Source organism: Carassius auratus, chromosome 34 (assembly GCF_003368295.1).
Source record: "Carassius auratus strain Wakin chromosome 34, ASM336829v1, whole genome shotgun sequence".
In the NCBI taxonomy this organism is placed as follows: Eukaryota; Metazoa; Chordata; class Actinopteri; order Cypriniformes; family Cyprinidae; genus Carassius; species Carassius auratus.
In genome coordinates this window covers 16,688,681-16,700,939 of record NC_039276.1, presented here as the reverse complement: position 1 = coordinate 16,700,939, position 12,259 = coordinate 16,688,681, and the positions used below count along the sequence as shown (strand labels likewise).

The window sequence follows — 12,259 nt, the reverse complement described above, 5'->3', positions numbered from 1 at the left end:
CTCACACTCGCACACTTCCTCCCTGTCTGGGTCTGTGACACGGTGAGCACTGCAGAGTGCCGAGACCCATCGTTATATTACACAGCGAAACTCCGCGACAGGTGTTACGTGTGTGTGAACGTGTTCAGGCTCGGGCCTAGCGAAGGATGTGGTGGCTTTGAGCTCTTCTGTCTTTTACATGCGCGCGTGTAAATATAGAAATAATCAGTTACGGCTGCAGACCTGATTCATCAATTAGCTTGTCTGTTTGTGCACTGTTGCTTTGATTTTAATCAAGGCTGCTTCGCTGAGAGTGGGTTCCGCTCTGAGTTGATGCTGCATGAGCAAACAAACTCTGGTGCTCGTAACCAACTGTTTGATCACTTATGCTCTCAGCTGCCATTAGGTCCTCCTTCATATCGTTCAAGCTGACAGGATAATGGCCTTGAAGTAGCCGATGTGGTCAATTTACTAGGCATTGTGGCAGTGCTTCTAATTATAAGTGGTTGCTAAAGCTAGGGTTAAAGCTTTAAAGAAAATGCTAGTAATAGTCTTTGGTGCATAACTTGTCCTGCACCATTTGTGCTACTGAATGATACCTCAATCTGTGTGGCTTGTTAAAGAGACATTTGCTTTAATTCTGAGTGATTGGGCTTCATTATGCTTCCTTTACGCTAACATGAAAAACCTCTGTGGTATACTTATTATATTTCAGTATTATTTTATTATTATTTATATGCCAAAAAAAAATCTAAAATTTTAGAAATATTTAGAATTTTTATATTTTCAGTTGTTGTTGTTTTTTATTTTAGTTAAACTATTTGTAAATAAAAAGATAAACCGTAGTTTTTTATTTTTTATTTTTTTATTTAGTAATTTCAGCTAGTTTAATTTCTTTATATATTTAATTTTATTTAAGCTTTATTTCAGTGAATTCCGATATTATTTAAAATAATAAATAAAATGTAGTTTTATTCATGATAACTTTGTATTTTAAAGTATTTGTATAATTATAGTATTTCTTTTAGCTTTGTTTTGCACAGCAAGTTCAGATTGCTGATGGCAACTAAAATAAAAAAATGTTAACTTATTTATTTTTTTATTATTTACCATCTCCTCCTCCTCTTCTCGCGTTCCTGGAAAGCCTCTTTCTTGCTGATACCATCACTTATTTGTCCAGTTTCACTCTATTTTTTTTTTTTTTTTTTTTTTTTTTCAGGCCACTCTAGTGCTGTGGCCATATTTCCAGAATTGTATACTTTGTCCAGCAGGCCTATCTGCACGATCATTTTCCCCTCAGGCCACAGCAACTGAGCAGACAAACAGAGCCTTCCCCCACAGCACATGAGCTCATGATGTGAAACAGTGGTCTGTTAATACCTGAGAGGCTCTCGTTTTCTAGGGATGGCTATATTTACTGCACCAGAGAGAAAATCACATCTCAAGCACCAATTTGAAATCATCAGTCTGTGAACTCAGTGAGCCAAGCTGGAAGGTTTCCACTTTAACACTAGTGTATTATGTTTATTTTCTAGATGCCTGGTAAAAAAATGCTTGATGAAGGTCACTTGACTGATATATGTTTTAAAATCCATATTAAAATTTATTTGCAAGCTAGGAGTTTGCAGGATTAATAATGTTTTGACATAAAATAGAATATTAAAGACATAAAAATAGAAGTATATTTTATAATTCGACTTCGTCAGTTTGTCCTCTAATTTAAGTGAGTGTTTACACAGAATCGTTAACAGTGGCATTTTCAAAAACTTGCACTTTGAAACCTGTTTTCAAAAATATGCATTTTCAGTCCCCAAAATGCTGTTATCGTTTAAATGAACAGGCAAAACATATAAAAAGTTTCAGAAAATATTAATGAGTAAATAGCTCCTGAGCATCTTTATTGCTGTCCTTATTGGTCCAGAGGTTCTGTTTCATCTCAGCCCTGAACACTTGATTTAGGATGTGGCTCCTTCAGCCATCTGACAACACTGTCTGTAGCTTATTAGCCGAAGACTTAAAAGACTTTTATATGTTAAGCAAAGAGAGGCAGTTAACCTGTGTTTCCTGTTTTCTGTGTCCCAATTCAGGATGCATCCATAGCACATCGCTTCCACTTGATGAGGGAGAAACATCCAGAGAAGTTTAACAGCAGGTAAGAAAACATGCATGTTTGTAAATGAGCATAATGGAAAGAAGACAAACGGGAATTTCGATAAAAACGGTGCAGATGAATGACACAAATGAGAAGAAAGGACGTTACTAAAACCTAGTTCCTGTTCAAACCAGTAGAAACTACGTTGTTTTCTAATTCTGCTGAATCATGCCGCATGGCCCAACCCACAGCAAAAACTCACATTGATCCAACATTTTTTACTTTTAAAATGAGCTTCACTTTACTGTGTCATTGCCACTCTTTTCATATTTGAAACATCTTTAGCTTTGTTGGTCTAAAACACACTTTTTACACTTGGCATGAATATAAACTCAAGCCTTTTCTCTATCAGTTTGGGGTCCAGAGATCAAAATCATTATCATTTGACCTTCAAAAAAGAGACTTCTTTTTAAGCACAAAAACACTGATGAATCACTCTTCTGTGTTATGCGTCTCTTCAAGCTGCCTGTATCTGTGCCAGTTCTAGCACAATGGCGACCGGCTGACGGTTTCAATTTCTTTTCTAGCTTGAGTGGAGTCAGTCTGAATGTTTTTTAATAAAATGTTATGCATTGCTTCTCTGCTTCAGTGGTGGAAAGTAAACTGGTCGGTCATATATCCTTTAGAGAAGGCCATTTAGAGTGGTAATTTAGAAATGATACGGTCTAATTTGGACCCTCTACTATTATCTCCACTCAGTTGGATCATTGAAGTAGGAGGAAAGAGAAATGCTTGAGTTGAGCAGGTAGAATGAATCAGGATGACGTTAGCAAGGCAATTCGGCATGAGAAAGGATAGCAGTGAAATCAGCATCGCTCAGATAATAGATTATAAGTGTAGTTTACAATAAGCCTCCATCAGTCTTCCAGCGATAAAAGGGTAACTGCTAAAACTGATCCTAGAACAGTACTTTGGTTCGACTTTAACAGCTCCATAAAATATGATGTTTTATCTTAAGGAAGAGTCCCTCAGAGCCCCTGGTGCACTTTACAGTAGCTGTTCTCAGCTCCCTTTGATGTGGGTCTCTTTCAAGTCTGTTGTACTGTTGTCTATTCTCTTGGTTGATGGCTCTATTGAGAAACACTTTTAAAAGCCTGTGTAGCCCTTGGCTGATAAGCACTCTCAAAGAATGGGGCTTTTTGATAAGCATCATTGGTCCTGCTCAGTAGACTCCAGGCATTTTAGGTTGCCATTCAACTCAATGAGGCAGCAGAAATATTGAAATTTATTTATTGGTTGCATAATCTGATGTGATTGGCCAAGCAGTGTTCCACTGGTAATTTAATACACATAATTCATACAAATACATAATACACACATTTGAACTTTATATTAATAAAAAATGCTGAAAAATACATATTTTTAACATTGGCAGTAATAAGAAACATTTCTTGAGCAGCAAATCAGCATATTAGAATTAGTTTTTAAAGAATTATTAGACACTGGAGTAATGATGCTGAAAATTCAGCTTTACCATCACAGGAATAAATTGTGTCGGGTCTCGGGGCTAATCACCTGCCTTTTTGGTGTGTGTGTTTTTCACTTGTCAGCTCACCGTGTCTACCTGTTTGAGTTTTCCCCGCCCTCCTTGTTTCTGTGTTGTGAACCTTAATTGCTCGCCACCTGTTTTCTATGTTCTTCTAATTTTACACCTTTATCATTCCCTGTGTTTCTCTGCCTATTGTCAGACTGTTGTTACTCGTTTCAATAGCTCGGATCTTCTAGCTGTTCTTAGCACTCACCTTTGTCGTGTCTTGTCCTCAGGCTCCAGTGTGTTTAGCTGTTTTCTCTGCCCCCTGTTCCCCAGCGCAGAGCTCTTGGAAGCTTCAGTGTCATCCCTCCGGTCTCAGTGGTCGTACAAATAACTGTGGAACGTTACTCATCGGTTTGATTCATCTGCTTCGACTATTCTTCCAGTCACTACGAGTAATCCTGTGAACGTGACTCATCTGATCTGCCTCCTCTGCTTTAAATAAAGCCTTGCGTAAACCCGCATCTGAATCCTGCCCATTTCTCCTGACATAACAGTCTGACCAGATCATGGATTCAGCGGGATCTGATCCACTCCGCTCGGCTCTCGTTCAGCAGGGAGTTTTGTTGGGACAGCATGCCACCCAGCTCGGCACCACCGCGCGGAAAGTGGACACTCTCACTGCCCGGGTCTCCGAGCTCATCGCACGGGTGGACGGTCTTCGGCGAGAGGCAACGAGCGGATCCGTTCTTCACACCGGTATGTTCCACGAGCCCGAACCTCATGCCAACAATCCGCCGGTCTATGATGGCGATCCTAACGCCTGTCAAGCGTTCCTCTCCCAATGCTCGCTGGTGTTCGCTCTGCAGCCCCGGCGTTACGCAAAAGAAGAGGCCAAAGTTGCGTACGTACTTACACTTCTTTCGGGCCGTGCCCGCGAATGGGGGATTGCCGTGTGGAGATCGCGGGCTTCCTGTTGTGCAACCTTCGCGGACTTCAGTCATGAGATGGCAAAATTTTTTGATCGCTCAGCTCAGGGAGACGAGGCGGCGGCCCAGTTATCGCGTCTGACTCAGGGGAGGAGCTCTGTCACGGACTACGCCATCCAGTTCCAGACTTTAGCGGCGGCCTGTGGCTGGAATGAGAGCGCGCTGCGCGCCCGCTTTCTTGAGGGGTTGGATTTCGCCATTTCATACGAACTCGCGGCCATAGAGCTCCCGCGGGAATTGGATAACCTCATTAATCTCGCGCTCCGTATTGAGGGCCGTCTCAGCCGCCGCCGCAAGCAACGGCAAACTCCCGCCCCGTGGCGCCACCTAGAGTCCTCTTCAGCCAGTTCAGCCGACCGACAGCCCTCGGAGGAGGAGCCCATGCAGTTGGGTCGTTTACGGCTTACACCACAACAGAAGCAGGAGCGTCTGTCGTCGGGGGCGTGTCTATACTGCGGCGGGGGAGGTCACTTCGCTCTGCACTGTTCGTTAAAGGGCCAGGGGCCACCAGTGAGGCGGAGCGTCCTGGTGGGCACGGTTCTTAGTTCAAGCTCTCCTGCAGCACGGACTCAGCTGCCGTTCCAACTCTCTGTCCAGAGTCAATCTCACGCTGGACTCGCCCTTGTGGATTCAGGGGCTGAGGGGAACTTCCTCGATGCTGCTTCTGCCCAACGATGGAGAATACCACTTATCCCCTTAGTTAGTCCCGTATCAGCATGGACATTAGCTGGCCGTCCCCTTACCACCATCACTCACATCACCCCCAAGTTAAACCTTCACATTGCTGATAGCCATAGCGAGCTGATTGAGTTGTTTATTATTGATTCCCCTAAGGCCCCTTTAATTCTGGGACACCCATGGCTGCACAAACACAATCCTCACATTGACTGGGTCAACAATTCCGTGTTAGCCTGGAGTCAGTCTTGTCACGTGTCATGTTTGGGTGCTGTTTTTCCTCCTGTCTCTGTGTCTTGTCTTCCTCAGGAGGATCCCTCTGACCTGTCCGGTGTTCCTGCGGAGTACCATGATCTTCGGGCGGTCTTCAGTAAGGCCCGGGCCACCTCGCTACCCCCGCATCGCCCCTACGACTGTGCTATTGATCTTCTCCCGGGCTCTTCTCCGCCTAAGGGTCGTTTATATTCCCTTTCGGGTCCTGAAAGAGAGGCCATGGACAAATATATACGTGAGTCACTTCAAGCTGGGCTCATCCGCCATTCCTCCTCTCCCGCTGGTGCAGGTTTTTTCTTTGTTCAGAAGAAGGACGGCTCCCTGCGCCCCTGTATTGATTACAGAGGTTTGAATGACATTACTATTAAGAACAGGTACCCCCTACCTTTAATGTCTTCTGCTTTTGAGTTATTACAGGGAGCTCGCGTCTTCACCAAGTTAGACCTGCGCAACGCCTACCACTTGGTGCGCATTCGGGAGGGGGATGAGTGGAAGACTGCGTTTAACACTCCTTCGGGACACTACGAGTACTTGGTTCTTCCGTTTGGTCTTACCAATGCTCCAGCCGTTTTCCAGGGACTCGTCAACAGCGTGTTGGGTGACATGATCAATCAATTTGTCTTCGTGTATTTGGATGATATCTTGATTTTCTCCCCTTCTCTCCAATTACACACCCAGCATGTCCGACGGGTTCTCCAGCGCTTACTAGAAAATCAGTTGTTTGTCAAGGCGGAGAAGTGCGAATTCCACGCTGAGTCAGTTACGTTCCTTGGCCACATTATTTCCACGGAGGGGATCAAGCCAGATCCCGCTAAGATTGAAGCTGTCGCCCAGTGGCCGGTCCCTGACTCCCGGAAGGCTCTGCAGCGATTCCTGGGTTTTGCCAACTTCTACCGGCGATTCATCAGAAATTTTGGTCAGATCGCTGCACCACTCACAGCCTTAACCTCCACCAAGGTGTCCTTCAGATGGAACCGGGAGGCGCAGGTAGCCTTTGACATTTTAAAGTCCCGTTTTGTCTCTGCACCTGTTCTGTTAGTTCCAGATCCTGAGGCCCAGTTCATTGTGGAGGTTGATGCTTCGGACGTCGGGGTTGGCGCAGTTCTATCTCAGCGTTCCCTCCACGATGGGAAGCTCCACCCTTGTGCATTCTTCTCTCGTCGTCTCAGCCCTGCAGAACGTAACTACGACATCGGCAATAGAGAACTGTTGGCGGTACGATTGGCCTTGGGTGAGTGGCGTCACTGGTTGGAGGGGTCAGTGCAGACCTTCTTGGTCTGGACGGATCACAAGAACCTGGAATACGTCCGTTCGGCCAAGAGGCTGAGCTCGCGCCAGGCCCGTTGGGCACTCTTCTTTGCCAGGTTCAACTTCACCCTCTCGTACCGGCCGGGCTCTAAGAACACCAAACCTGATGCCCTCTCTCGTCTGTTCGATGCTCCAGGGGGGGAGGTTGCGGCCGAGGCCATCCTTCCTGAGGGGGTGGTGGTCGGGGCTCTTTCATGGGGTATCGAGCAGCGAGTTGAGGAGGCCGGTCGAGGGGTGCAGGTGCCAGGAGAGTGCCCGGCGGGCAGGTTGTCGGTGCCGGCTGCGCTACGCTCTGAGGTCCTTGAGTGGGGTCACTCATCCAGGTTAGTCTGCCATCCAGGTATTCGGAGAACGTTGTCTGCCATCCGACAGCGTTTCTGGTGGCCTACTATGGCTGCCGATGTTAGACAGTTTGTGTTGGCCTGCCCCACATGTGCCCAAAGTAAGCCGGTCAATCGTCCTCCTGATGGTCTGCTAACCCCTCTCCCTATCCCTTCCCGTCCTTGGTCACACATTGCCCTTGATTTCGTCTCTGGGCTTCCTCCGTCGAAGGGTAACACTGTGGTTCTCACGGTGGTGGATCGCTTTTCCAAAGCTGTTCATTTTATCCCCCTGCCCAAGCTGCCCTCCGCCCGGGAGACCGCCCAACTGGTGGTGGACCACGTCTTCCGTCTCCATGGATTTCCGGTGGATGTGGTTTCTGATAGGGGTCCCCAGTTCGTCTCCCGGTTCTGGAGGGAATTTTGTAGACAGATTGGGGCCTCCGCAAGTCTGTCTTCAGGGTTTCATCCCCAGACCAATGGGCAGTGTGAGCGGGCCAACCAGGATCTAGGAAGAATGCTCCGCTGTCTAGCATCCAACAATCCGAGTTCCTGGTGCCAGCAGCTCTCATGGGCAGAATACGCTCATAACACACTTCCGGTGGCCGCGTCAGGTATGTCCCCTTTTGAGTGTTCTGTTGGTTATAACCCACCTTTGTTCCCCTCACAGGAACCCGACGCAGCGGTTCCATCCGCCCTGGCTTTCGTCCAGCGCTGCCGTCGCACCTGGGAGAAAGCCAGGAGGATTCTGATCCAAACCTCTGGCCGAACCAAGACCGCAGCTGATCGTCGCCGGTCCTCTCCTCCTGCCTATGTGTGTGGTCAGCGGGTTTGGCTTTCTACCAAGGATCTGCCTCTCCGGGCGCCTTCTCGTAAGCTGGCACCCAGATTCATTGGGCCATTCCGCATCACCAAGGTGGTTAGTCCGGTGGCGATCAGGCTCAAGCTCCCTCCAACTTTTGGTCGGGTTCACCCGGTATTTCATGTTTCCAGGGTCAAGCCGGTGTTCTCTTCCCCCCTTAATCCTGCTTGTAGTCGGCCCACCCCCCCGCCCCCTCGTCTTGTGGATGGATCTCCGACCTATACGGTTAAGAGATTACTCGATGAGCGGCGCCGCGGCAGGGGGTTTCAGTATCTTGTGGACTGGGAGGGGTATGGCCCAGAGGAGAGGTGCTGGGTGCCGTCCCGGGACATTCTGGACCGCTCGTTGATTGAGGACTTCCGGCGACATCGAGGTAGGGCCCTTCCTAGAGCGTCAGGTGACGCTCCTGGGAGGGGGGGTACTGTCGGGTCTCGGGGCTAATCACCTGCCTTTTTGGTGTGTGTGTTTTTCACTTGTCAGCTCACCGTGTCTACCTGTTTGAGTTTTCCCCGCCCTCCTTGTTTCTGTGTTGTGAACCTTAATTGCTCGCCACCTGTTTTCTATGTTCTTCTAATTTTACACCTTTATCATTCCCTGTGTTTCTCTGCCTATTGTCAGACTGTTGTTACTCGTTTCAATAGCTCGGATCTTCTAGCTGTTCTTAGCACTCACCTTTGTCGTGTCTTGTCCTCAGGCTCCAGTGTGTTTAGCTGTTTTCTCTGCCCCCTGTTCCCCAGCGCAGAGCTCTTGGAAGCTTCAGTGTCATCCCTCCGGTCTCAGTGGTCGTACAAATAACTGTGGAACGTTACTCATCGGTTTGATTCATCTGCTTCGACTATTCTTCCAGTCACTACGAGTAATCCTGTGAACGTGACTCATCTGATCTGCCTCCTCTGCTTTAAATAAAGCCTTGCGTAAACCCGCATCTGAATCCTGCCCATTTCTCCTGACAAAATTGCTTTTGAAAATGTATTTAAATAGAATAAATGTTATTTTAATTTTAATTTGCTGTATTTGCAGAGCTCTGGATGCTGGGATTATATAAAGATGGATGACACACCGTCACACCATTTTCCATATTAGAGTGAGAACCTGTCATGGCAGCACAGCTTTTTTAATGACTTTAAGTCCCTAATGACTCATACACGATCTGAATTATGGAACCTGCCTGGCTGAATTAACTAGTTACCGTTTCAGTCCTTCATAATTCATGCACCGTGATTTCCACAGCACATTAATAGTGTTGTTTCTCCACAATGAGGGTTTTCTAGACTCGTTGCAAGTTACAGTCAAATGTGGCTTATTTGCAATTTATCTTTAAATGACTGACGGACAGAGAGTCCAAAATAAAAATAAATGTAATTGTGTCCTCGGCCCATTTAAATCATTCAGTCTTTAATCCCAGAGTGAGTCACCCAGAAACACAATATAAAACACTGCCAAACCAAATGCTTTATCTGCTTTGCTTTGTTCTGCAGATTTAGAATAGCCAGCCAGTGCATCTGTCAATCTATGGCTTTCTAGTGAGGGCTGTCCTCAGTGTTTTTAGGATTTGAGAAAGCACTCTCAGAGGCAGCGTGCCACCAGATGGTACATAAATGATGGTTGCCATGGAGTTTCATGATTTATCCTCATTGAACCTGTTTATGTGACATGTTTCAGTCCACCTGTTATACTTCACCCCCATGAAAACAGTGCTTTTAGTTTTAACAGGCACTCAGAACAGCATAGTGATGCACTTGGTTAAAAATCCAGTTTAAAATCAAATGCAAATTCCATTCAGGTGTGTTCATATGTGCGTGCATGTGTTAACATCCACACACATTCCCACAGTGACGTGTGAAACACGGGGTCTTCATTTGCTTCGGTGCTCAGGGATCTGCATCAGCAGTCGGGTCTACAGTGAACCCGCAGCCCAGGTGCTAAAGACCACGAACGCTCAATGGACCTGCGCCTCTGTGTCCACTCCTCCCTACGGGACCACCAGAGGAAGTTTTGGATAAAGAGGTGTCAAATTGCCCTATAGAAAAGAAAAAAGACCTCCAAAATGCCTTTGTCTTTTCTATTAAAATAACAATGATGGCTCTGTGGACTGTCAGTTTCTCAAGCAAACAATGATGGGAAGATGAGAGGCAGGGCTGAACACAGAGTGGGGGCACATGAGGGGTGTTGTTTCTCCTAATATTGTGGTGGATTACATTCCCACACTTTATTTCTTGCCTCTCTTTTTTTTTTTTCTGTTGAAGACTAATTTCAAAGTATTTTATTGGTTTAAATGTGTAAATGCAATTTAGAAAAATATACCGAAAAAGAAAGAATCTGGTGCTATATATATCTGGTGCTATATATATATATATATATATATATATATATATATATATATATATATATATATATATGCGCTGCGGTCCGTAGTAGTAGTAGAAGTAGTAGCCCTTTATTGTCACTAGTCACAATTACCAGCGAAATTAGCCTTAAACATGTCCTTACATACATATACACAACATACATACAATATGACAAGGGGGGTAGACAGGACAGGAAGACAGGGAATTGAGGAAGCAATAACATTAAAGAAGAAGTGACGTGACATTCAGCCAAGTACTCAGAAGTACTCAGAATTCGTGCTCTGCATTTAACCCATCCAAAGTGCACACTGTGAACACAGACCCAGAGCAGTGGGCAGCCATTTATGTTGCGGCGCCCGGGGAGCAGTTGGGGGTTCGATGCCTTGCTCAAGGGCACCTAAGTCGTGGTATTGAAGGTGGAGTGAGAACTGTACATGCACTCCCCCCACCCACAATTCCTGCTGGCCCAAGACTCAAACTCACAACCTTTCAATTGCGAGTCCGACTCTCTAACCATTAGGCCACAACTTCCCCTCTTGGGTAAGCGTGGAGAAAAAAAGCAACACGCAGACTATGCAAAAAAACAAAAGCACATAATCAATACAGCATAACCACATGACTTTGCAACCGGGGAAGGGAGTGGGGGGGGGGGGTTGAGGTAATCCAGCGCAGGCAAGCAGTCATCCGGCCCTGCAGCCATCCTCGGCATTGGTCACAGACCCGTTGTCAGACTGCCAGTACAAAGCGGCGAAGGCGGTGGGTGTGGGAGTAAGGGTGGGGAGTGCATTAAAATGCATTTATTTCTGCCTCAAATAGCCATTGATTGATCATCAGTATGTAACTCCGCATGCAAGTGGCCGACGGGCAAGTTAGTTAGACTACTGTATTTTCACATTGATCTGTGAAAAGCGTTTGGCTATCTGAGGTCCCTTTTTGTTCCTAGATGTCCCATTTTACTCTGCAGCATGTCCTTTGCACCATAAAAATTAAATATGACATTAAACATGCCATTAGCGGCTGCACTTTGAAAGACATTTGGCTGCTATGGCTGTTCATCTGTCCTGTGGTAAAACGGTTTTATCTTTTATCTTTTTGTTTTCTTTCTGCACAGAAGTTATATTTTTATTAATGATTCTGTCAGTTTTCAAATATATCAGGTCTTTATAACAGATTTGAAAGTTTAATGTCATTGGTTCAAAGTTGGACATAAATCTTGCATTATGTTATACTGCAGGCAGATAGAAATGACGATATTATTGAATGAATAGAAATCAACTTTTTCATCACGGTGAAATTTGGTTTACGTAATAAATGTCGCGCGTTACGTCTGTACTGTTATGACTGTACCATTACGACACCTCCTCTGATCATGTGACCGAGAAAGGAAAAGGCCAAATATGGTCCTGGCACAAGCTGCCGTCTGTCTGCCCAGCATGTGAGCATGTGTTTCATAACCCCTAAGAAGGTGTCTAGGTTATGTCTATGTGAGTAAGGATGTTTGTGTGCTCTGTGTGTGTACCTTGGCCAGTTCATTGTGTATTTTAGTGCATGGACCGTATGTGTGCGTGGGTGTGAATGTGCGTAAATCCCTCCCCGTGCACATATGTGTGTGTGCCGGACTCAGCAGAAACCCAGCGTGGCTGTGTTCTGGAACCTGTTGTTCCCTGCTGCTCCATGCCCATGATGGGGAGGAATAAATATATGCTTCCCTTCCTCACTGTCTCTGGCTGCTGCCAACAGAGCAGCCCGACAGAACATACCCCCTGCCCTGACCCTCCGTCCCACACACACACCCCCTTGCTGTGGAGCAGGTCACAGGCAGACTGTGGAGGAGCATGAGCTACCTCGAATCAGACCCTAGAGTCACAGAGTTAGCTGAAGA

At 46.1% G+C, this 12,259-nt stretch overlaps 1 protein-coding gene across 2 annotated transcripts in view; it reads left to right on the top strand.

The window, feature by feature from the left end:
* The window catches only part of LOC113053342 (diacylglycerol kinase beta-like), an 86,981-nt gene that overhangs the window by 47,782 nt on the left and 26,940 nt on the right, over nt 1–12,259 (top strand). For both annotated transcript variants that reach the window (XM_026218278.1, XM_026218277.1), the window contains one exon: nt 2,067–2,131. In XM_026218278.1, the coding sequence (XP_026074063.1) occupies nt 2,067–2,131 (65 nt within the window). The remainder of the gene's footprint in view (nt 1–2,066; nt 2,132–12,259) is intronic.